This window comes from Lontra canadensis, unplaced genomic scaffold, assembly GCF_010015895.1.
Source record: "Lontra canadensis isolate GAN:19392208 unplaced genomic scaffold, GSC_riverotter_1.0 scaffold31, whole genome shotgun sequence".
NCBI lineage: Eukaryota > Metazoa > Chordata > Mammalia > Carnivora > Mustelidae > Lontra > Lontra canadensis.
In genome coordinates, this window is record NW_022631025.1 from 3916573 (window position 1) to 3942915 (window position 26343).

The 26343-nt window shown below is 41.2% G+C and overlaps 1 protein-coding gene and 1 non-coding gene across 5 annotated transcripts in view; both read left to right on the forward strand.

The window, feature by feature from the left end:
• The first annotated feature begins 387 nt into the window (after positions 1-387).
• The window catches only part of IARS1 (isoleucyl-tRNA synthetase 1), a 70876-nt gene continuing 44920 nt past the window's right edge, over positions 388-26343 (forward strand). The window contains exons 1-9 of one of the 4 annotated variants that reach the window (XM_032866475.1): positions 388-455; positions 7830-7955; positions 8681-8837; positions 9098-9217; positions 11542-11624; positions 17431-17548; positions 21223-21370; positions 24575-24662; positions 24911-24971. In XM_032866475.1, coding sequence (XP_032722366.1) covers positions 7837-7955; positions 8681-8837; positions 9098-9217; positions 11542-11624; positions 17431-17548; positions 21223-21370; positions 24575-24662; positions 24911-24971 — 894 coding nt within the window. In that variant the 5' untranslated portion in view covers positions 388-455; positions 7830-7836. Of the gene's footprint in view, positions 490-4019; positions 4060-7829; positions 7956-8680; positions 8838-9097; positions 9218-11541; positions 11625-17430; positions 17549-21222; positions 21371-24574; positions 24663-24910; positions 24972-26343 lie in introns of those variants that run through there. The other 3 variants (XM_032866476.1, XM_032866473.1, XM_032866474.1) reach the window with 3 other exon arrangements.
• Positions 3640-3770, forward strand: LOC116873116. Its single transcript, XR_004383751.1, has one exon. It is a non-coding gene; the product is annotated as a small nucleolar RNA SNORA84 (small nucleolar RNA).

Genomic DNA, 26343 nt, shown 5'->3' on the forward strand with positions numbered 1-26343 from the left:
TGGTGACGATGTCCCGCCGCAGGTCTTCCCCGCGGTGACGGTGCCCGGCCGCAGGTCTCCGCTACCCTAAACCTTGCAATGGTCACTCAGGTCGGGGCCGCACCACCCGCGTAAAACGCGGTTAGCGGGCACAACAGCAGCTACCCCCGCGCCCCACAGTCCGCACCCTGAGTAAACTTCGCCGCCGCCAGCGTCCACAGGAAGCCGTACAGCTGCGGAGCGCAGTCGCCTTCCCAGCGCGCACCGCTTTGCACGTCAGGTGGGCGGGCCGGAGCCCTTGAGACCAATCGGGGTCCGGGTTGTTGATGGGTGCCGGATAGTGCACGCTGATTGGCCAGAATGGACCGGCCTCTTCCTCTGTGCCCCGCGCTGTCAGAGCGTTGCATCACCTCTGGACGCCCGGCGGTGGCGTGGACGCGGCTCTTTTCTGGGGCGCCTGCACCGGGGCCTTTCAGGTACCACCCCGACCTGCTCGCAAGGTCGCCCCAGGTAGTCCTCGCCCTGCCTGTGGGCCTCTGTTGTACGCTCGCCTTACCTATGAGGCTCTCCAGTACCCCCAGATTACCCCGCCCCGTCCGCAGGGTCGTCCCTGGTCACCCTGCCTTGCCCGCGGGGTCTCCTCTGGTAAACCTCCTCTCCCCACCGCCCTGCCCCCAGGGTCTCCCTGCATGGCCCCCCCTCCCTGCCGCCAGTGGCGCCTCAGGTCACCCCGCCCCTCCGTCCTGCCCACAGGGTCGCCCCAGGTACCCACGCTCTGCCTGCTGGCTTGATTGGGTGATGGCGAGAATTTGTTGTGGCATTTCAGAATGTGGGGAAATGATTTGACGATCGGGGCATTCCTTTGAAAAAATCTAGTCTTAGCCCGCGGGAAGGAGGGTTTATTGCCAAGGACCTGGGGTTGGTGGTGAGTAAGCACAGCATCCCGGCCAAATATGCCGTGTGCCTGGTGCGTGCGCCCGCAGCCCGGAGCAGGAGGACAGTTTTCCTATGGGGTTTGTAGCGGGGAGAAAGAAGGCTTCTCAGGAGCTGCCCTGGGCTCGGGGCCTGGAAGCTGAGTAGAACTTGGAGGAGAGGTTGAGTCTGAAGGACTCTAGTTAAGTACAGCAGAATTTGGAAGTGTGTGTGTTGCTTCAGAAGAGGGGGCCTTGTGGCAGTCACTGCAACTTTAGGGTGTGTAGGGAGCAAGTGGGAGATGGCAGCCTTCAGCCTTATGAGGTTTTGGTGTTGAATGAAATGGTGTTGGGAATGAGTCCAGAAGAGAAGAGGGGTTTTTAATACAAAGGTGAGGCCTAGATTTAGCATTCAGGTTTTGCATAAAGATCAGGAGGGATGAAACTAGAGATAAAGTAATTGATTTAGGGGATTCCTAGTAGTATCATGAACTTTTTTCCTTTAAAGATTTTATTTATTTATTTGACCGAGAGAGAGAGATCACAAGTAGGCAGAGAGGCAGGCACAGAGGGAGGGGGAAGCAGGCTCCCTGCTGAGAGAGAGATGGGGTGTGGATGCCCTGCTGCAGATGCCATGCCGGGCTCAGGGCTCAGGATGCGGATGCAGGGCGGATCCCAGGACCCTAGGGTCATAACCTGAGCTGAAGGCAGAGAGGCTTTAACCCACTGAGCCACCCAGGCACCCCTTATCATGAACTTTTAAAACAAAGTAAGTATCAGTAGGGGCGCCTGGGTGGCTCAGTTGATTGAGCGTCAGGCTCTTGATTTCAGTCCAGGTCATGATCTCAGAGTTGTGAGACTGTGCTGCAGGTCAGGCTCTGGGCTTAAGCGGAGTCTACTTGAGACTCTCTCCATCTCTTTCTCTCCTTCTGACCTTCACCCCGCTCACTCTCTGCCTCTCTCAAAAAATAAATTAATTAAAAGAAAAAAAAGGTGGGGGAGGAATTCCAAAGCCAATCCTCTTAATTATTGTCTTGTGCCAGGAGGAACCATGGAGTGGGATAGGTTGAAAAGGCAGGTGGGAGGAGTATTGCTGATGGAAACTAAGGATTCGGGCCAGGAGATTCCTTCAGACCATCGGTGTCAGCACACGCTGGAGGATAGACAGTAAGAATGCTTCTGCAGGCATTGGATTTACAGTTGAACTGGAGAGTGTGTGAAGTAAAAACCACAAGGTTTAGGAGAGGAACAGACTAGGGAGGGGAATATTAGTTCGGAAAAAAGGGATTGATAAAAGCCTTAGGGAGGACAGTGCATTATTTAAGCTGGGTAGTGCTGGAGTATGTGGGGAGAGTTCCAGAAGCATGAAAGTAGTAGATCAGGAAAGTGGTTTTGTTTCTCAGTGTGATGTTCCTGGTGCTTGAGTTTTGTAAGAGGAAAGGTAGTAATTTGGGGTAAGACCATGGTCGCCTTGAGTGTCCTATTGAAAAGTCTGTACAGGATATTGTTGGGAGAGAGGAGTTACTGAATTTTTTTTTAATACAAAAATGGTACTTTCAGAGCTGCTTCTTAGGAAGTGGTATGTCGGATATACAGTATTTATTTTTCTCTTTAAAATTTTTTTGATAAAGTTAAAACATACCTAGAAAAGTGGTATGAAGTAACAAAGATTTGTTCTTTCATGCTCCCCAGCCCCCGCCATGGTAGGCATAGTGAAGTTTGATGCATAGCCTTCTAAATTCAAATACAAAATTACTTAAACATGGATTTTAATTACATACGTATGTTTTAAGTCTCTTAAAAATGATAATACGCATAGTATAAATAGTTAGAACTATGACCTCCTTTTTTTCTTTCTCAATATATAGGCAGTATGTATATTTGATATATTGGGATTATTTTTAATGCCTACATGGTACTGATGTGCCATTATTTATTTTAGTCACTTATTCATGGATGTTTAAGTTGTTTTCAGATATTTCTCTATATGCTTCAATTAATATCTTTGTCCATATTTTATACATTTGTGTTAAGTATATCTGTGGGGTATATGTTAGTAGGATATGATTCAATTGAGAAAGAGCTGGAGATAGACCCACCTCTGGGGTGAGACGTGACTTACTGTCACATATTATGAAAACCTGGGGAGGCAGAAGAGGAAACAGAAATAGACTTAGAGGTCAGATGCACATGACTTTGGTGATCAGTTAGATGTGGAGATTATCTGGTACTATTAAGGGGACTCAGATTTCAGATAATGGGAAGGAATAGTGAAACTACTAGTTCAGTGGAATTAAAGACAAGCAGATGTTGCAAGGAAGTGCATAGATTTTTTATTTTTATTTTTAGAAGAGGAGAGGGAGAGTGGGGGAGGAGCCGAGGGAGAGGGAGAGAGAGAATCTTAAGTAGGCTCCACACCCAGCACAGAGTTCCCTGGGGGGCTCAGTCTCACAACCCTGAGATCATGACCCAAGCCAAAATCAAGAGTCAGATGCTTAACTAACTGTGCCATCCAGTGCCCCATGGGTCTTTATTTGTAAAATATTTTTGTATGCATTTCTAAGATCTATTGAAGTAAACACAAGTAAAAGTCAAGGAGATTATCTAGAAATTTCTGAACAGGTCTGGGAGAGTCTGGAATACAGAGAGTTGGAGGGAGAGGATTATGGTAAGAAGGAAGAAGAGATTTTTTTCCCTTAGCATGACCTGGTGATTAATCTTTCTCCTCTTTCTGCTCCCTACACTCCACGCCCTGTGGTTACTGGATGCTGTTTGCAAGTACAGCTCTCCAGTGGATGTGAAGGGCCAGAGCAACCCTGTGATTTATGCGTGGGGGCTGTTTCTCTCAGCAGCCACCACAGCCCGGTCACTGATACATAGCTCCTCCCTGTGCTGTTATGTTGAGTCTTTGTGTTTGGCATAATAATGCACTGATTCTTAATTTGGGGGGGAATAGAAGCTCCCTAGAAAGTTTTATAAAACTTATGACCCTTTTTCACCAAAAACGTAAATCTCACTTTCTAAAAAAAAATTTTTTTTTCAGATAGATATTCCTGAATAATGATTAGAACAGTTCAAGAGTAGTGACTTAAAAACTTTACTGTGCGTGCTGATTCCCTGGGATCTTGTTAAAACGCAGGTTCTAAATCCTTAGTCCAAGGTGGGCCTGGTAAGTCTACTATAGTCAGCTCCCATAGGTGCTGGCAATTCTAGAACTGGCCTTGAGGAGGATTAGAAGTGACAGAAAGAAATGTATTGATATCCAAAGATCTGTTAATCTTCAGATGTAGCCTTTTCAGTTTCAGTAGGCCTCTAATAGGGTGGTCACTGAACCAGCAGAACCCCTAATAAATCATTTAGGGCACAGACACACCCTTACCATCTGTGAAAGGCCAGGCATTGTAACAAGATCCAAAGATCCAAAATGCCATTCAACTTCTGTTTAACACCATTTAATGACACCTAGACAGAAATGGTTGCTTCGATGTTCTTGTCTTATTTTTTTCCATATATAAAACCCAAAGACAGCCTCACATCTCAAAAATAAATGAAAGAAAAGGAGAGACACTAATGGTGAAAAAACAACAGCAACAAAAAACCAAAACTTTAAAAAAAAAATTTTTTTAATGTGTATAAATTTTTTTAAATTTTGGTTTTTTGGATGGCATGGGTCAATTACTGTGCTTAGGTTTTGGTACTTTCAGAATTGACTGAGGTATTTAGGTCTCTTTGCTCTCCCTTGGCCTGTCTCTCCCTCTGCCTGCCAGTCGCCCTGCTGTGCTCTCTCTGTCAAATAAGTAAAATCTTTTTTTTAAAGAAAATCTTTAAAAAAAAAAAAAGATTTTATTTATTTATTTGACAGAGGAGACACCGAAACACAAGCAGGGGGAGCGGAAGAGGGAGAAGCAGGCTTCACGCTAAGCAGGGAGCCCTATGTGGGGCTGGATCGCAGAACCCTGGGATCACGACCTGAGCTGAAGGCAGACGCTTAACAACTGAGCCACACAGGTGTCTCAATAAAATCTTTTTTTAAAAAGTTAAAAAAAAAATAAAAGATTTTATTTATTTGAGAGAGAGAGCGTGTGCACAAGCAGGGGATCCGCAGAGGGAGAAGGAGAAGCAGACTCCCTGCTGAGCAATGAGCCGGACATGGGGCTCGATCCCAGGACTCTGGGATCATGGCCCAAGCTAAAGGCAGACGCTTAACTGACTGAGCCACCCAGGTGCCCCAAGTTCTTGGGTTCTTAAGATCCTCTATCTTCTCTGTTGTTTTCTCATTATTAGCAGTCTTGTCCCCTTTTAATCTGATGTTGGTTTGGAAACCTGGTCACCAACCTTATTGAAATTATTAAGTAAGAATATATAGGCTTTGAGGAGGAATGGGTTGGAGGATGCTCCCTAGGTAATTAAGCCCCAGACTGATCAGGTGTTTCTGTAGGGATTTTTAGCAGAACTCTTAAAAATGCCACTTTAAGACTTCTCTTACTAGGGACTAAATCCAGGATGTATACAGTTTGTCCAACACAAAAATCACGAATAAGCAATAAAAGGAATAAAATAGAAAATTGGAATGAGTTAGAAAGTATTTGAATGTCAGAGTCATATCTTTTTAGCTTTTTTTTTTTTTTTAGGTTTTACCTGTTTTCCTCAAAGAAATGAGGTTATCTCAATAAAAGTGCTATCTGTCCTGTGAGTGTAGGTAAAAACTCTTACCTACTTTGAGATTTACTTTTTTCAGGTTAATGCATTTTTAGTATCTTTACATAAATTTCCAAGATTTTCTTGTTTCTTCTTAGAAATATGTTGTCTACAATTACTAAATGTTATATTAGAGTTAAGAAATAAGTGAAGAATGTTATTTAGAAACAAGTTTTACAATAATCAAAAAGTACTGGGGTACTTGGGTGGCAGTTAAGCATCTGCCTTCGGCTCAGGTTGTGATCTGGGGGTCGTGGGATCAAGTCCTGCATCGGACTCCTCGATCAGCAGGGTGTCTGCTTCTCTCTCTCTCTTGCTGTCTATCGCTCTTGCTCTCTCTCAAATAAAATCTTTTTTTTTTTTTAAGATTTTATTTATGTATTTGACAGACAAAGATCACAAGTAGGCAGAGAGGCAGGCAGAGAGAGAGGAGGAAGTAGGCTCCCTGCCGAGTGGAGAGCCCGATGCAGGGCTGGATTCCAGGACCCTCGGATTGTGACCTGAGCCGAAGGCAGAGGCTTTAACCACTGAGCCACCCAGGTGCCCCTCAAATAAGATCTTTTTAAAAAAGTACTGTGTATTCCTGCATCACACAATATACAAAAATAACTTAAAATAGATCAACAACCTAAATATAAGAGCTAAACCTTCACAATTTTGTTTTAGGGAGTGGTTTCTTAAATATGACACCAAAAGCTCAAGAACAAAACAAAAAGTAGATAAACTAACTTTACTAAAATTAAAAGTGGTGCTTTAGCAATAATGTGAAAAAGATAAAGACAACTCATGGGGGGGGGGGCGCGTAGGTGGCTCAGTTAGTGAAGAGCCTGCCTTCAGCTTGGGTCATCATCTCAGGGTTTGGGGATAAGCCCTTCGTTGGGCTCCTCGCTCAGCAGGGAGTCTGCTTCTCCCTCTGCCCCTCTCCCTGCTTGCATTCTTTCTCTCTGTCTCTCTCTCAAATAAATAAAATCTTAAAAAAAAAAACCACAACCCACAGAATGGGAGAAAATTTTTTTGCAAATTCTGTAGTCTCAATAAGGGACTTCTGTCTGGAATATATGAAGAACTCTTATAATTCAACAGTTAAAAGACAACCCAATTTAAACATTATACAAAAGATGAAAGGTAATTTCTCCAAATAAGATATAAATATTGCCAATAAGCACATGAATATGTGATCAACATCACTAATCACTAGAAAATGCAAATTAAAATCATGATAAGATACCACTTCATACCCACAGGATTTCCTATAATTCAGAAATGGACAATCAGGAGTGAGGATGTAGAAAAACTGAAATACTCACTGCTGGGAAAATATAAAATGAGGCGGCAGCTTTAGAAAACATTTTTGGGCAGTTTCTCAAAAGTTAAACACAGTTTCCATGTGATCCAGCAATTCTACTCCTGGATGTAGACCCAAAGAACTGAAAACATATGTCCATGCAAAATCTTATACATGGGGGTACCTGGGTGGCTCAGTGGGTTAAGCCTCTGCCTTCCACTCAGGTCATGATCCCAGAGTCCTGGATCGAGCCCCGCATCAGGCTCTTTGCTCGGCAGGGAGCCTGCTCCCCCCCACCCAACCGTTGCCTGCCTCTCTGCCTACTTGTGATCTCTCTCCCTGCGTCAAATAAAATAAAAAAAAAAAAAAGTTATACATGAATATTCATAGGAGGACTGTTCCTAATAGCCAAAAAGTGGAAACATTCCTAATGTCCATGAACTAATTAATGGATAAACTATGGCATAGCTATACAACGAAATATTCAGCCATAAAAAATAATGAAGTATAAAGACATGTTATAACGTAGAAGAACTTTGGAACATAACTCTAACAAGACAGACACATGATTCCATCTGTATGAAATGTCCTGAATAAGAAAATTCAGTATTGCAGAAAGCAGATTAATTGTTGCCCGGGGGCTGGGGAAGAAGGCAGTGGAGAATGACTGCTACTGTAGACAGGTCTTTGGAGCAGGCAGGGCAGAGCGGTAATGAAGATGTTGTGGAATTAGAGCATGCTCCTGGTTGCACAACCTCGTGAATATACTAAAAACCACTGAATTGTACACAAGTGTGGACTTCATGGTATGTGAACTATAATTCAGAAAAGCTGTGATTTTTTTAAAGTATAGTGTAGTGTCATGGATAGTAATACATACACTCATTTTAAAGTATGCCACTCTGTTATTCCTAGACTTCGCTGTTAAGAATAATAAATTTGCTTTTCTCTTGCAGCAACAAAATGGTTCAGCAAGTTCCAGAAAACATCAATTTTCCTGCTGAAGAAGAGAAAATCTTACAGTTCTGGTCTGAATTTAACTGTTTTCAGGAATGCTTAAAGCAATCAAAACATAAGCCGAAGTATGTGAATTTCTTTGGTAATGGTAGAGTCTTTGAGAATAGTCATTTCTGGGGGGGGGAAAGACTAGTCATTTCTTAGACCGAGTTCCATGAAGGCAGAAGCTTCATTGATTTTTATGCTTCCGGTGTCTCCTAGCTCTCTACATAGTGGGTACTTTGTGCAGTGGGTACATATTGAATGGATGAGTTTTTAAATATTGAGGTAGATTCTATTTCTTTAAGAAGTCTGAATAGAGTTTATGTATCACCTTCTTCCATTCTACTTTTCTCATCCTTACCACCCTCATTTAAACACTAGACTAGTCCTAGCTTCCTGTTGGAGTACTTCCTGCTTCTAGTCTCCATTCACTTAAAGACCAGTTCTTTCTTTACTGTTTTTATCATGTGTCTCCTGTGTTCAGAAACATCATGAGATGTTTGTTCCTGTGTTACTGATGAGGTAACTCAGGATTGGTATAAATAACTTGCCTTATGTCATGGAACTAATAAACTAAGTGTGGATAGTCTGATGAAGGTCATTCCAACTCTGCCGTAACAAGGTTTTTTGAAGACAGGACCTCCAGTAAATATTTAACCGTTTATGTCTGTGAATTTTCTGGTTTGCTGCTTTTCTACATTCTGTCTGCTTTTTATCACTCTACTATGATAGGAGCTATCTGTAGAAAAATGTTATCCTAAATTTTTGCTATTTTAAAGTCCCTTAACCTTTTTATTGCCTCTGTTAGATTTACGTTCTATGATGGGCCTCCTTTTGCAACTGGACTACCTCACTATGGACATATACTTGCAGGGACAATTAAAGATATAGTTACCAGATATGCTCACCAGAATGGGTTTCATGTTGAAAGAAGATTTGGATGGGATTGTCATGGCTTACCTGTGGTATGTTTGAGTCACCAGTCTTAAAAAGTTCTGATATTTTTAATGAGCGTTGGATTTTATCATGAATTTTTTCTATAATGTACTTTGTTAATATGAATTTTTCCTATAATGTACTTTGTTTCTACAATATTATTTATAGTTCATTTTCTCTCTAGATTTTTGAGATCCAGTTTTTTAAAATCTGTGTTATTTGCTAGAGTTGCTGAATTGCATTTATTTCAGAGGGCAGGAATATTAACAATCTTACTGCAAATTTTCAGGAATATGAAATTGATAAGACACTGGGAATCAGAGGACCAGAGGATGTAGCCAAAATGGGGATTGTAGAGTATAACAATCAGTGCCGAGCAATTGTGATGAGATACTCTACTGAGTGGAAGGTATGTTGGGTTATTTTCAGTGGAATGAATAAAAACTTTAATTTTTAAATGGAGTTGAAAAGGTTTATATCCCTTTTGTGCTTTTTATGAGAAACATCCAAAAGTATGGCTGTCTGTGTGAGGTTTTGACATAGGAGGGTTGACCGCCCTCTTTAAAGAAGTATTTAGTTTCTACCTACAACACTTTTAAGCTGTGAGCTTAAACTGCGCCCTCTCTTATCTATGTACTTGACTGTCTTCAGTACTTAATCTCCTACCTACTCACTGTATATGACAGGAATCAGGCTGTCCTAGCAAAAAGATTAACTTGAATGTTGCTGTTAAAAACAATTCAGATTTGGCCTCAGTGTTCTATTAATTTGACTCCCATCCTACCTTTGCTTCTGTTCGTAAGTCCTGTGAAAGGCTGGCAGAGCTCCTGTCTCTCTTGTTCTGATGGGTGGAGGAACAGAGGTCCCCCCATCTTCCCTGGTTCTCCAGCTAGTGTGTCTGTGTACCTTAAAAACATGTCTGACTTCTGTTTTTCCATCTCTCTCACCACTTTGACTTCTCAAACCTACTGTTGGAAAATTCAGTTTCCTGTTCTGCGGATAGTATCCGTCTTCCAGGCCTCACACACCATCCTCACGATCAAATCAAATGCCAAATCCTATCAAGTCTTTTTCTTCAGTGTCTCTTGTCAAGTCATTGCATTCCTACAATCTCCCCCAACTCCCCTCCCTGAGTCTCTGTAACCATCTCTTGATTGGGCTTGTGCTCCCATTCTTGGCGCTCATCCTACCAGGTTATCTCTCCCACAAGACTGCTCATCGTCTTCCCTGCTCAGAATTCTGAGTGGTTTCTCTTTGCTGGTAAATAAAATCTGATTTCATCAACCTGAAAATCAAGCTCCTCAATTCTCTCCTAATTTTTTTATTTTTTTATTTAATTTTTTATTAAAAATAATTTTTTTTTTCCTAACTTGATGCAGTCAGACTTTCTTGCCTGGCTGCCAGAAGGAAAAAAATCTAACGAATGTAATATGCATGTGGCTTTTTTTTTTTCCTTAAAAATATTTTTTAATTTTTTAACTTTTCATTTTGAAATAATTCAGACTTAGCAAAAAATTTCATAAAAATAGTTACGAAAAATTCCCCTATACTCTCCTTTCCCAAATTCTGACACCTTTAATAATAATTATCAAAAGCAAGAAATTAACAGATACAGTATAATAGACCTTCAAATTATACCATATATATATACATATATAATTATATATAATTATTTCCTTTTTTTTTTAAGATTTTATTTATTTATTTGACAGAGAGATCACAAATAGGCAGAGAGGCAGGCAGAGAGAGAGGGAGAAAGCAGGCTCCCTACTGAGCAGAGAGCCCGATGCGGGGCTCAATCCCAGGACCCTGGGATCATGACCTGAGCTGAAGGCAGAGGCTTAACCCACTGAGCCACCCAGGTGCCCCATCCACTAATTATTTCTGATCCAGGATCCAGTCTAGGAACACACATTGCATATAGTTGTCATACTTCCTTATTCTACTTCAACCCGGAGGATTCCCTCAACCTTTCTTTGTCTTTTATGACCTTATCACTTTTTCTTTTTAAGTTTATTTACTTATTTAATTTCTACATGGGGCGCAAGCTTACAACCCCAAAATCAAGAGTCAGATGCTCTTCCAACTGAGCCAGCCAGGCACCTGACCTTGTCACTTTTAAAGAGTACAGACTGGTTATTTTGTAGAAAGTGCCCCAAAGTCTGGCGTTTTCTCATGATTAAATTTAGGTTATGTACACATTTTTTACAAGAATACTCAGAAGTGACATCATGCCCTTCTCATTCTGTCATTATCAGGAGGCCTGTGATGCTAATATATCTCATTCTTGATATTAATTTTGTTCACTAAGGTAGCATATGTCAGGTTTTCCCATTGTTAATTTGCAGTTTTTCCTTTGTAATTAAGTATGCTGTGGGGGAGTCTTTGCAAATACCCTATTTCTTATACTTTTGTTTATGAATTTTAGCATCCATTGATGATTCTTGCCAGCAAACAGTTACACCTGTGGTGTATGCCAAATGCTAGTTTGGGTAAACTTTTATAAAGGAATCCTAATATTTTTAACTGACATCATCTGCATATAGGATGAATGCCAAGAAAATTGGTTCTTAACCTTACGTAGTGTGTTGTTTACTGTATAGGTTTACCTGAAACATTAGTTGTTTTGTTTTCCCAAAATCATTGTATATGAGATGACGATAGAAATGAGACACATTGATGTGCAATAACAAATATCATTGTTTAATAACTCTAACATTCATATTTTTAAAGTCCACTGTTACCAGACTTGGCCGATGGATTGACTTTGACAATGACTACAAAACTCTGTATCCACAATTCATGGAATCTGTCTGGTAGGTTTACTTGAAATTTAAATATAATGAATATTCTGTTTATTGCTTAGTGGAGAGATCCTCTAGCGTGAATCGGTTTTTCAGATTCACAATTATTTATCACAAGTCTTTGGGATGGATTTGTTTTTTGTTTTTAAAGCTTTATTTATTTTGAGCACTTTTCAGTTCATAGCAAAATTGGGAGGAAGGTACAGAGATTTCCCCTATCCCTGCCCCCACGCATGCATGGCCTCCTCCACTACCAACAGCTCCCCTCAGAGTGACACATTTGTTACCATTGATGACATACACTGACACATCATAATCACCCAAAGTCTATAGTTTACATTAAGGGTCACTCTTGGTGTTGTATGTTCTGTAGGTTTGGACAAATAACATGTAGCCATCATGCTAGCATCATAAAAGTATTTTTACTGTCCTGAAAATCTTCTGTGTACTAGCTGTTTATCTCTGTCAACCCCTAGATTTGTTTTATAATTCAATAAATTTTGGATTCTGCTAAGGTAATAGGATATGCATGTACTCTGTAGTATATAATGGCTCCAACAGGTTTAGCAGCAACCTGTAATCAAATACATCAGTATTTTTGCATCAGAACACACAATTGTTCATGCTAAGTAGACAAAACAAAGAATATAAATGGCCTGATGTCAGTTAAAGGGTATTGAGGGGGGTTTTTTTGGTGGGTTTTTGTTGTTTGTTTGTTTGTTTGTTTGTTTGTTTTTGGCCAAATTGGTACCAAATTTAGGGAAAAGAAGTTTCAGAAGTGTTTTTGTTTTGTTTATTAAGCCTAAGAGATTGTGTACTTGTATTTTATACTGAGACAAGTTGTATAGTACGGTCGCTTGCATAGCAAGTTGCTTCTTTTTACTATTACAAAACAAGTGTTACAATGCCAAAGTCTTAATAGGAGAACCTCTTATAATTATATGAGAATCATAACATCTCCTTACTGGGCAAACAGATACCGTTATTATGACTGCCAAGTGCCCTAAGCACAGACCTCGGGCCTGGAGGAAGGCCTCTTTTATTAAATTACGCATAGTGACAGGTGAGTTGCAAAGCTCTTTGGTAAGATGCACTTCCTTTGTGCGCTTTGTAGGCACTTGTGGCTCCTCCTGCCTTCCTGTCCACCTGCTTGCATTGGTGTTAGTCGAGATCTTTGGTACATGCTTGGCACAAGTCCTTGGCCTCTGAGGAGCTAGATGCCTTGAGGGGCAGTTCTCAGACCCTCTGACTTGACAGGCCCCTGTGATCATATCTCCAGACCCATCTCCAGACTGCAAGGTTGGAAGCTGATAAGAGTCTCAAGAGGGGGCTTTCCATTCACTGAACAGCTGGACTTCTTAAGATCGGAGAAGCTCTAAAAACCACAATTTGGGTTACACACCTCCTGAGCACTTAGTGTGGCTAGTATGGCCAAGAAAATGAATTTCTCATTTTAATTTTAATTTAAATTAGCACATGTCGGGGTGCCTGACTGGCTCAGTTAGTGGAGCATGTGACTCTTGATCTCAGGGTTAGAAGTTTATCCCCCATGTTGGGTACAGAGATTACTTAAAAATAATTTTTTTTTTTTTTTTTTTTTTTAAAGAGCACATGTGGCTACTGCCTACCATGTTGGACAATATAGCTCTACACAATACTTCTTACTTTATGTAAAACCGTACTTGAATCAGAGAAAACAGTTTTTAAAGCTTCTCAGCATTAGGGCTCCTGGGTGGCTTGGTGGGTTAAGCATCTGCTTTAGGCCCAGGTCAGGGGGATCTAGTCCCTGCTCAGCAGCGAGCCTGCTTCTCTCTCCTCTCCCTGCCTGTGCTCTGTCTTGCTATCTCTGTCTCTCTCTTTCAAATAAATAAAATAAATAAATAACTCATTTTTTAGAAAGCTTCTAAGTATTAGAATGTTACTGGGGAACATGTTGGCAGATATATAAGGCATGTAGGTTTAGAGGGAATACAAAAAGATAGTAGGAGAGACCTTTAATAATGATGACATTAATAATGACAGATAATTTAGATGGGGTTGGTGCTTTTGACTGCATAAAGTACTTCCCTGTCAGTTTTCCCACATGATTCATAGAGTCCTGGTTATCGGCTTTGGACCCTGTTCGAGGTCAGGACAGGTGACCGACTTGCGTGAGATCACAGTTTATTTTATGATTCCTAGGTTTCAAACTGGGTCTTAGGATAATAATCCTTCTCTAGTCTTCTGTGAATATCCTTGAATCAAAGTATGTAATTTAAGACTGAGTTTAAACTTGGGCACAAGTTTAAACTTGTACCTGGGGTACCTGGATGGCTCAGTTGGTTAAGATCTGACTTCAGCTTAGGTCATGATCTCAGGGTCCTGGGACTGAGCCCCACATCAGGCTCTGTGCTCAGCGGGAAGTCTGCTTCTCCCTCTGCCTCTCCCACTGCTTGTTTTCTCTCCCTCCCCCCCAAGTAGATAAATAAAACCTTTAAAAAAAAAAAAAAACCCTTGAGAAATTTGTGCTAAGGGGTGGCATAGGAAGATCCTAAAGTCACCTACTCACATAGATCTACAATTCCCTGGGAAAAAGACCTGGAAACTAGCTGAACAACTCCTCCACCACAAAAGGCCCACATCAAGATGGGCACTGGGAGGCAGAGATAGATTGATTTACTTGTTGTAGAACTTCAGCCTGAGGGGCTGCCTTTAGGTTTATTACTATATCTATAGGCTACAAAGGTGTCCTTGGGAATGTGCCTCAGGGGACACCATATTTGTGCTGTCTCTCAGCCTCACAGCTGCTCACTGATACCTCCCAGAAAGAAGTTTATATATATACCCAGTTTTTGCAGCTATTAGCCAGGGGACCAAATTGCCTGATCTGGAAGTCCACAAGCTTTATAGTTCGGTCCTACAGGGCTGTACGCATTTGTGTACTTTATTTTATTTTTTTAGGATTTTATTTTTTATTTGAGAGAACACAGGGGAGAGTGAGAGGGAGAAGCAGACTCTCCACTGAGCAGGGAGCCTTACACGGGGCTTGATCCCAGGATCCTGGGATCATGACCTGAGCTGAAGGCAGACCTTTCACCGACTGAGCCACCCAGGCGCCCCCTCTATTTTGTGTACTTTGTAAAAGCTGCTGCTTGAGTGTCTGGGTTCGCATTCAGCCTGAAACTAGGTTCTGACAGAGAGACCTCACCCTGGTACACTCACAGGTCTTGGAACACTCTCACCAACAGTGAACTATTGAGAATAAGTCAGGTCGATGGCCATACCACCCTGAATGCGCCCGATCTTGTCTGATCTCAGAAGCTAAGCAGGGTCGGGCCTGGTTAGTACTTGGTTGGGAGAATAAGTCAGGCTGCTTAGGCAATCACAAAGTTTGAGAGATAACCAAGAGCTCTAGGGCAAGGTTGAACAATAAAGTTCATCTCCCACATGAGACTGCTCCTTCAAAACTGGGAGAGGTAGCAGTTTTACGTGGTACAAAGAAACAAATCCGGAGCATCAAGCAAAATAAGGAGACAGAGGAGTAAGTTCTAAGCAAAACAACAAGAAAAAACCTGAATGAAATGGAGGCAAGTGGGACTCTACAGTAAAGAGGACCTCAAAATACTAAAAATAGTATATTTTTATACTATATACATATATATTATATATATAATATATATATATTTATACTATATACATATATGATGCAGTAATTCTGCTTCTGGGTATTTATCCAAAAAACCCCCAAAACACTACTTCAAAAAAGATGTATGTACCCTTATGTTCATCACAATATTATTTACAGTAGCCAAGGTATGATACCAACCTGAGAGTGCACTGACTGACAGATTAAAAAAAAAAGAAAGCAGGGGTGCGTGTCTGGGTGACTCAGTCAGTTGAGCATCAGACTGTTTGATTTTGACTCCGGTCACAATGTCAGGGTCAGTGGGATGGAGCCCCGCATCAGGCTCCGTGCTCAGGGTGGAGTCTGTTTGAGAGTCTCTCTCCTCCTACCTCCTCCACTCCCCTGCTTACCCGCTCCCCTCTCTTTCTTCAAAATAAAATCTTAAAAAAAAAAAAAAAAAAAAGATGTGGGGTGGGGGCCCTGGTGGCTCAGTCAGTTAAGCATCCAACTTCTGATTTCGGCTCAGTTCACAATCTCAGGGTTGTGAGATTGAGCCCCACATCAAGCTCCATACTGGGTGTGTAGCCTGTTGAAGATTCTCCCCCTCTCTCCATCCCCCCCCCACTTCCTCCCTCTCCTCCTCTTAAGAGAAAAAGGATGCAGGGGGAGGGAGGGAGTGTAAAATAGAGTATCACTCAGTCATAAGAAAGAGTAATTCTTGCCATTTGACAACATGGTGGACCTTGAGGTATTACGTTAAGTGACCTAATTCAGAAAGAAATACCTTTTGATTTCACTTAGATGTGGAATCTAAAATAACAAAACTTGGGGCACCTGGGTGGCTCAGTCAGTTGAGTGTCTGCCTTCTGCTCAGGTCATGATCCCAGGGTCCTAGAATCAAGCCCTGCGTTGGGCTCCCTGCTCACTGGGAAGCCTGCTTCTCCCTCTCCCTCTGCCTGCTGTTCCCCTCCTCTCTCTCTCTCTCTCTCTCTCTCTCTAGTAAATAAATAAAATCTTTAAAAAGATAAAATAACAAAACTTACACAGAGAACAGAATGGTATTTGCCAGGGGAAAGAAGAATTTGGAGGTGGGCAGTGGTTAAAGGGAGGTCAAGAGGTACAAACTTGCAGTTATAAGTAAATCATGGAGACGTAGCACACAGCATGGTGACTATAGTCAATAGCATTGTGCATATTTTAAGTTGCCCAGATGATAAATCTTAAAAGTTCTCAAAAGAAAAAAATTATTGTAACCTTTGTGATGGAGGGTGAGTAGAGTTACTATGGTGATGATTGTGCGGTGTGTACAAATACCAAATCCTCGTGTTGCACATCTGAATCTAATACAGTGCTACATGTCAGTTACACCTCAGTAAAAATATAATAAACTTGGGCAATTTTACATAGAACTTCACTTTTTAATCTTTGTTTAAAGCCAAGCAATACTATGAAAAAATGTGCAGTTTTCCATAAAAATGTATTTTAACAAGTGGGAAAGAGTGTATTTATTGTACCAAGCACATAGGAATTGGACTATAAAAGTTATACATAAAGACAGAATTAAGGGTTCCCACCAATGCATCCTGACATCCAGCCGGGACAGGTCTCTATAGGAGACCCCAGGATGTCTGTTACCATTGACATGTCAGCATCTTGGTACATTTAGCTTAAAGCAACATGGTTAAATGTTTAATAAAAGTTTTTGACTAACTGTAGGAGAGATATCCTAATCCCAACTATTTATTCTTTTTAAATTGCCTTTGTAAAACTGCCCATAATATAGTAAAATTTAAGCAATATACCAGAAAACTATCAAGAAAAGCAAAAACTGAAATCCCAACAATATTGTTAACATATTGGTTAACATATTGGTAAAAATTTGCTTTTTCAGTATCTCTAAAAAATTTAAGTATATGGATATGTACAGTTTTTCCAGTTAGTATGTCAGTGGACAGTATGGTGTGCATTGCTTTTCTCACACAACATCAAGTCACAAACATCTTTCCATGGACAGATACTACCACTTTTAATGTCTATACGATGTCTCCTACAAATCTGTTTTAATTTGCCAGCCAGTCCACAGTTGAGAGACATGATTTTTCCATTTGATTGGCTGATAGAAACTCTACTGTAGACAAACACATAAATATCTGAGTTTGGGGAGACAGAATTTTGGTTGTGTCATTGTTGTAAAACTGTGTCTTTACTTGCCAGGTGGGTCTTCAAGCAGCTCTATGATAAAGGCCTTGTGTATAGAGGAGTGAAAGTCATGCCTTTCTCCACCGCATGCAACACTCCACTGTCCAACTTCGAATCTCACCAGAACTACAAGGTGCGTGTGATGTCATCGGGCATTAACTTGTACCATGGAAATTAAAGGATTGTGATCACAGTAGCCAGTCCCGGTGTGGAATGTTAGCCTGGGGAGTCCGTCAGATTGACCGTTTCTTACGGAGTGCTGGTAATATTGCCAGTCACTGAACTGAGGCTCTATAAAGGGTAAAAGAGGGATTTTTTATCCCCTTGAGATTCACGAATGGTGTACTTTTTACCTGACAGCGTCTGCTTGTTTTGACCGTATCTTTGTGCCTCTCTCGGTTTAATTAGTCCAGCTCTGTCCTGTTTGCCTCCAGTCACTGCTTTTGGAAGAGGTCTTGGTTTGAATGAGGATGCCTTATCTGGGACCTTGTCGTGTTAGTCATTTGTTACAAGTAGTTGGAAGCAAATCGGATTTGTCCTTGGTCGACAATATTATGATCTTTTTGTCTGATGGATGGAGTAACTGCCGTCGCTGCTTGTTGCAAGGAGAGTTGAGACGGGTCTCATGTTCACCGAAGTACACTCACTGCTTTACCTTATCTAGAAGGTGGTAAAGGCGGTGAGTTTGAAACGTGGAACTTCTCTTCTCGTGTGTGTACTCAGGAGGTGTTTTCATTTCTGAGACCTCATATAGCCCTCTTTGTTTTTAAAGGACCTAGTTTGTTTGAGAATTGTATTAATACATTAAATATCTTTAAAACACAAGAAATCTTTTTTTTTCACATTACCATAGTACAGTTATTACACCTAAGACAGTCCTCAGTCATCAGTAATATGAATTATCTATTATAATGGTCTAATGCCTAGATATTATCAGTGTTCACATTTTCTTTTTTAAGGTTTTATTTATTTTTTTGACAGAGAAAGACACAGCAAGAGAGGGAACACAAGCAGGGGAGTGGGAGAGAGAGAAGCAGGCTTCCTGCTAAGCAGGAAGTCTGATTCGGGGCTGAATGCCAGGACCCTGGGATCATGACCTGAGCTGAAGGCAGACGCTTAACAGCTGAGCCACCCAGGTGCCCCATTGTTCACATTTCTGTATGTCTCTCAAATACCAGGCCTTTTTCCCTCTGTTGTTTGTTGGTTTTTTTTTTTAATCAGGATCTAAGAAAGGCTCATGTGTGGCTGCAGTTGTCTTTCAGGTCTGTTTTCATCTGTGGTCTCCATTTTGCTGTCTTCCCCTTTTTTCCCTTGAAAATCATTGTTTAGGAAACAGGTTTTATCTTATAGAGTTTCCTGTAATGAATTTTGCTGGTTATGTCTCCACAGTCCTCTAAATTGGAATGTCTCATGTTTGTCGATGTCCTTCCTTCGGCATGTGTGTCATGAACAGAGAGGTCACTGTTTAAAATGGCTTTCATTTGTAAATGGCTTTTCTCAGCATGATGTTTGTGACAGTCATCTGTGTTCTGTGGAGTTAGGGATCTTTTGTTCTAGCTCCTGTGCAAGCGAATAGTCCACAATTTATATATTTACAGCACATTTCTCTCCACTTCCTTACAGCCTGATAGGTGACAGCTGTGTGAAATCCAGTGTTTCTTTCCATGCGCGATTTTATACTTGTACTATCTGCCTAAGCATTCACAAACAGTATGTCGCGCTCTTAGGCTTTTCTTTAACCCCATACATTGCACTTACTCCGTACCTTGCCGTTCATAGGAAGCATTAAGTTTTAAAGATTCTTCACCTTGACACATGTAGTTTTGAGTTAATTTTTATCTGCTGTACAGTGTTTGATATGACCGATTGCAGCGTATTCATTCTTTTGATAGACATTTTCAGGTGTTTTGAATGGTAGCAAACAGTGTTGCTGAGAACATTTTTGAACATAAATCCTGTGTACTTATGCTGCAGTTTTCTTTGGCTTCTAGATTTCTACATGTTAGATCCCCAGACTAGCTGTGAGCTCCTAGAGCTTTTAGAGGGTATCCTCTTCTGTAAGTACACAAGTGCATTCTCTTGGGATGAGCAGGCTGTGCAGAAGTAAACTGAGTTTCTGTTCTAAAAGGTAAACCAATTGTGGTATATAAAAGTATTTATCTTTTTTACGTCATCTGAATTTTCAGACATTGTATTATACATACATGAATTGTGCCCTACATTCTTTATTGTGCCTGGCCTCTCTTGCTCAAGGTTATGTTTGTGAAAAGTCATCCATGTTGTGTGTAGTAGTAGATCATCGTTCTAATTACTGTCTGGCACTTACTTTACCCACTGTACCATTGATGCGTATCTAGGTGATTCCCAGTTTGGGGCTCTGATCAGTAGTGCTACTATGAACTTTGTAGAAGTGGGGAGCATGCATACACACATCTTCTATGGGTTACATACCCAGAAGTGGAATTACTGAGTCATAGGGTGTACTTAACACTTAGCTCTGGTACCAGGGTCGGCAAACTGTGAAGTGCCAGATAGTATTTTAGGCCCTGTGGGCTGGATGTTCTCTGTTGCAAGTACTCAACTCTGTCAAAACCATTCTTTGTTCTTGTGGTATAAGAACACGGGTGAGGCCAGAGTTGGCCCGTGCATCATGGTTTGCTGCCTCCTACTCTGGATGTCCTAATCTGTACTCCCTCAAGCCAGTGAGTACTCTGCTTTCTTGTCAGCGCTTAGCATTTTCTGTCTTTTTTTTAGCCAATCTACAGTTATGTTGGCTGCAACTAAGGTTTGTTTTTATTTCTAACTTTTGACATAATTTTAGACTTACTGAAAAGTTCATAATTGATGGCCACCCTCTTTGACCACATCCGCATTGTCCGCTCTCCCTCTAGGAAATGGCAGTAGAACAGGGCCCTTTGAGAGTAGGTTGTAGACATCATGTCCCTTTTCCTCTAAAGGTTTAAGTACATATTTCTTAAAATCCATACTCTTAAGTAATTGAAGTTAGGGAATCAACATTGGGAAGTGTTACCATCTAATCTGTAGGTTGATTCTGTTAATGGTCCCACTGATGTCATTTTCAGCAAAAGAGAATCGTAGGGTATGTCTTTTGTTCAGGTGCTCCATGCCCAGCCTTCTTGGAGCAGCGCCTCAGTGTCTGGGATTCCTGATGCTGGCATTCCAGACGCACAGGCCAGCACTCCTTCAGGTGTGCCTGACGTTCCCTGTGTGGATGAGGTGAAGTTTCCAGAGCTCCTCCTTCTCAGGGCACTTTATTCAGAACTCAGTGAGTTGGCCTGAGTCAGGGGATGAGTTTTTCTACTTTGGAGCTATTTATTAAATATTTTTAAATCCTTGATATTTTCATGTTGCCATAGAGTTGGAACCAACTTTTTATTTAATGAACTGAATTAATATTGGCATATTGCAGTTTTAAGTACCCGGTGTTTAAAAATGATTCATTCTTTTATTTTAGAATAAAGAATCATTCTACCTTTCGGAAGCATTATTTTGTTGAGCTGACTTTTTATGGATTTATTATAAAAGTAGGTCGTTATAATAGTGAAACCTCTAATGCATATTCATCTTGATACATTTAAAATGTTTTACTTATGACTACCAAATTGTTAAAACATTTTTCAAGAATATAGAGAAATTAAATTGGAATTTCTTGCTTTGTATCTTCTTTTTATAAATATGGCAGCTGGTTTTTATTCTGGAAATCTGTTTTTTAGGATCAGTTCCCTTTTCTTCTGCACCTATTATTATGGATTTTATAAAAAGGTGTTCTATCTCATTTTATCTCAGGATGTTCAAGACCCTTCAGTGTTTGTAACTTTCCCTTTGGAGGAAGATGAAAATGTGTCTTTGGTGGCTTGGACAACCACTCCCTGGACTCTACCTAGTAACCTTGCCTTGTGTGTTAATCCAGACATGCAGTACGTGAAGATTAAAGGTAAGTATGGGCCTGGTTATTTACGACTGATACAGAGAAGATCACTTTACCTTATTTTGGGATAGAATGAAAGCTTACATTTCTTTTGGTGTAAAACTAAAAGTTTGTTGTCATTTTTTTGTTTTCTTAAGATTTTATTTATTTGAGAGAGAGAGAGAAAGAGAGAGAACATGAGCAGTGGGGAGGGGCAGAGTGAGAGGGAGAAGCAAGCTCCACGCTAAGCAGGGAGCCTGACTCAGGGCTTGATCCCAGGACCCTGGGACCGTGACCCAACCCAAAAGCAGATGCTTACCTGACTGAGCCACCCAAGCACCCCTAAAAATAGAAGTTTTTGAAAAAATGTTAGGCTTAAATAGAAAATCTCTACAAGAGGTGGGTTTTTTTCATTTTTGGTTGAAAAGTAATGCACATAAAAATATTAGAAGTAGAGAGATATAAAAAAAGGATACCTTACAATTTTCAGATTGTAATACACTTTTACACGTGATGCCCCTGTTACAGGTGAGGAGCTGGAGATTCAGAGAGGTGGCCTCTCATTGTTGCCAGGAACCCACCAACCAGTGAACTCATTCAGACACTAGCGTCAGATGGCACAGGTTAAGGGCCCAGTCCTGCAAGCGGTCCCCCCCAACCCCCTACAGCCTCACTGCAGATGGCAGTTGCAAGTCCTGTGCTTCTGACAGACCTGTGACCTCCTCGAGTTGAATTCGTTTGCTAGAGCAGCTCATAGCTCAGAGACACTGTACCAGTTTATTGTGAAAGGATGTAAAGGGTACACGTGAATGGTGGAATGCAGTACATGGGGTGAGGCCGAGGTGGTCCTGAGCACAGGACTTCTGTCCCCCGTGGAGCTGGTGTGGGCTGCCCTCAGAGCATGTGGATGCATTCATTAACCTGGAAGCACTTCATACCCCATCCTTGGGGGTAATGGAGGCTCAACTGCTTAGGCAGGATTCATTAAATCATTGGCTTTTGATGATTGAAAGCCATCCTTAGGTGACCTGGGGGCTTTCCAGACGTCCCCTCGTTAGCATAACAAAGGACCCCTTTATGGCTGTTACCAGTTAGGAAATGTCCAAGGTTTTAGGAGCTCTGCCAGGAATGGGGACTAAGACTGAAATATGTATCTATTGTAAGTCCTTGTGTCACAGAGTCAGTACCAAAATTTGAGAGTTCTGTGCCTTTCAGATAGTCCCTGGTAGAGAGTTAGCCAAAGTCCTCATGAAGCTCTTTCCATAGAGATTTATGTGAAAAAAGAAGATTCTTACCTTCAGGTTTGGGTAGTTTATAGAAGGAAGGGAAACCCTGGAAAGAAAAGAAAGCCATAGTCAGAAAAGAAATGACCATACAAGATAGGTGACTTGATACACAGCAGCTTGTGAAGCAAGCAAAGGACTCGAAGGAAGGAATGGGGGAAGGGGGTGTGCAGAAAATAGGTGTTTTTATTACTACTTAGAAGTGCCTGGGGAGGGATTCCTGGGTGGCTCAGTTGGTTGGGTGACTGCATTTAGCTCTCGAGTCATGATCCTGGAATGCCAGGATCAAGTCCTGCATCGGGCTCCTTGCTCAGCGGGGTGTCTGCCTCTTTCTCTGACCCTCCCCTCTCTCCTGCTCTATCTCTCAAATTTAAAAAAAAAAAAAAAAAAAAGTGCCTTAGGAGCATTTAGGATCAGCAGCTGGTTTCTTCTGTTCCCAGCCATGGGCACAGAGCCTCTCCAGGCAGGGGCAGGCCCATGGCGAGAGTTCCCTGTGTCTCCCTGGGGATGTGGCCATTCATTTTCTAGTGAGCCTGATAATCTGAGGGGCCATCAGGTGGAAGGACTTCAGTCCTGTCCATCCACTGCCTGCATGCGATGCAGGTACCTAGTGAGCCATTTGTCCTGAGTTTTATCCAGAAAACGTAGACTCTGGTGACAGTGAAGGTCTGATGCAGCCAGAGCTGGTGGGTGGCAGTGTCGTTTGTAGTAGCTTTTCAGTGAATTGCAAAGGCCTTCTCAATGATCTGTTGATTCTCATGTTTCTTACAGTGAACTGAATATACATCATAGACTCTAGCAAATCCTTGGGTATATCAGGTGTGCCTGGCTGGCTCAGTTGGAAGAGCATGCAGCTGTTGATCTCAGGGACATGAGTTCAAGCCCCATGTTGGGTGTAGACATTACTTAAATAAAAACTTTTTTTTTTTTTTTTTAAAGATTATTTATTTATTTATTTATTTGACAGACAGAGATCACAAGTCGGCAGAGAGGCAGGCAGAGAGAGGAGGAAGCAGGCTCCCTGCTGAGCAGAGAGCCCGATGTGGGGCTCAATCCCAGGACCCTGGGATCATGACCTGAGCTGAAGGCAGAGGCTTTAACCCACTGAGCCACCCAGGCACCCCTAAATAAAAACTTTTAAAAAATCCTTTGGTATGTCATACTTTACAGGTGGGAGTTTAGTCTTTTTTATGAGGCGATTTGTCATTTGCTATTAAATTGTAAATGTTTATACATCTATTTTAGCTTTTCTATTCCTAGAATAGTACCCTCCAGAAACACTCTAATAAGGGTACAAAGATAAATGCAATGGTATTCATTACCCACATGTTCACAGTAGTAACAATCTGAAAACAACTTCAATGTCTAGTATTATTTGATAGGTTAAAAATGACTTGCACTTCTTCAGAATGGAGTACAGTACAGCTATTTAGAATGAGAAAGGACAGTCTGTGTTGATATATGGAAAGATGTTCACAATATAGTATGTAAAGACAGACTGAAAACGGTATTGACTGATATCCCATAATTATTATTTTTTTTAAAGTAGCCATTTACATAAGATTTGTGTTAGTATACACAGAAAAAAATACCTGGAGGGCCACACTCAAATGATAGTGTCAAGATGAGTGGGGACTTTTACTCAGGGAGTTTCTTGATTTGTTAATGTTACAGTTTTTAAGCATTCCCATATATTACCTCTGGTTGGAGAAAATAAAGATTACTTTATGTAAAATGGAGAGAAGTTCAGTTAAGTGCATGTGCTGTTTTTGTTTTCTTTGGGTCTGGAAAGCAGTGTGCGTTGGTGCCCTGGTGCATTTTTTTGTGACTGCTGCGCAAATGGGGTGCGGCGATACGGGACCCCGCAAGGGAGGATGTGCTGGTGAGTTTCTAGACTCTGCCGAAGTCTGAATGTCACTGAAGTCCACTTTTCCCCTTGCTCTCCTAGATGTTGTCAGAGGAAAATTACTCATTTTAATGGAAGCCAGATTATCAGCCCTCTATAAGTTGGAGAGTGACTATGAGATCCTTGAAAGGTGAATATAAAATTATTGATTCGTGCATGTGTGTGTGTTAACTTTGAAAGGTGAAACACTTTATTACCCAAAAGCTCAGTTTTTCAAGTTCAGCTAATACTACTGAGTACATTCACGTCACACGTTCCAGCATTAACGACTAGAGAAACAAGTGGTAAACCAGGAGGGAGTTGTGACTTAATTGTCTGTAGTTTCATTTCTTTGAGGATTTTAGTCTAATTATGGGTTTTCCTTTATCCTTTTTCTAGATTTCCTGGTACCTGTCTCAAAGGCAAGAAGTACAGGCCCCTGTTTGACTATTTTGTGCAGGTGAGCTTAGGGACCTCTACCACGCGGGTACTCCGTACCTAAGTACTGGGTCACCGGAGTGCTGTGATGATGCTTGTAGTGGGAGTCGCTGTACTGCTGTCCCATAGCTTGTATGGTGCGCCTGGCTTATACGGTTGTCTGTGGCTTATTAGGTGTCTGTGTCTTGTGTGGGTTTCCTGTGGCTTGTGTGGATGTCCTGATCCAAAGTCTGTCTTAGTAACAAAGTTAAATTGTGTTTGTATTGCTTTCTTGGTTTAATCATTAAAATCTATGGGAATGTTTTTAATACTTTTCTCAAGTTAGAAAAGGAAGCACATAAGTTTGTATATTTTTGTTGTTTATAGTCTACATATCATCTAGGAAATTTATTGGGTTTTTTAATTTCTTTGTTAGTTTTGTTTTGTTCTGTTTTTTTTGTTTTTGTTTTTGTTTTTTTAAACAAATTTAAGATAGTGCTCAGAATAAAACCTGTGTGTAACAATAAACAGAGTTCATTTCAAGGAAACTGATGAGGCGGGTGTTCTAAAACCTGGCTACCAAGGCAAAGTTCATACATGTGGTAACTTAGTTTTCTTAAGAGTCACAGAGCTGTTTTGTGCAGTTTTCATTTTCTGGCAACAGAGATTCCATAGTTGCAAGCCCACCACCATCATCAAAAGAATAGAGTCTGCAGGAATTTCCCATTGATCCCCGTCTCTTCAGGGATAGAGTTTGGTTAGTGCAGATGACCTCTGCCATTTGGGCTCTGTCCACAATATCGCTCACATCTGTCTCTTCATTTTTGTGCTCCTTGAGTGTTTTCCCATGTTTCTCTTCGTCCAAGTACTGTGGCACTGCCTGGCACAGTGACTCTTGACTTCCCCACACATAGCTGCTATAGCCTACTATTGCCCAGAAGCCTTACCAATAACACAGTCGGCTAACACATAGTTTGTATATTATGTGTGTTATATACTATATTCTTTTTTTTTTTTTAAGATTTTATTTATTTATTTGACAGAGAGAGAAATCACAAGTGGGCAGAGAGGCAGGCAGAGAGAGAGGGGAAGCAGGCTCCCTGCTGAGCAAAAAGCCCGATGCGGGGCTCGATCCCAGGACCCCGGCATCATGACCCCAGGATCATGAGCCGAGCCAAAGGCAGAGGCTTTAGCCCACTGAGCCACCCAGGCACCCCTGTTATATACTATATTCTTAAATTAAGATAGAGGAAAAAAAAATATTAAGAAAATCGTAAGGAAGAGAAAATATGTAATAGTATTTTTAGTAGTATACATACATTTATTGAAAAAAGCTTCTTGGTGTTTTAAACAGTTCTGAACACTTTGTTTTCCCAACCATTAAGTATATATGAAAAGTTTTTCTTTACAAAAAG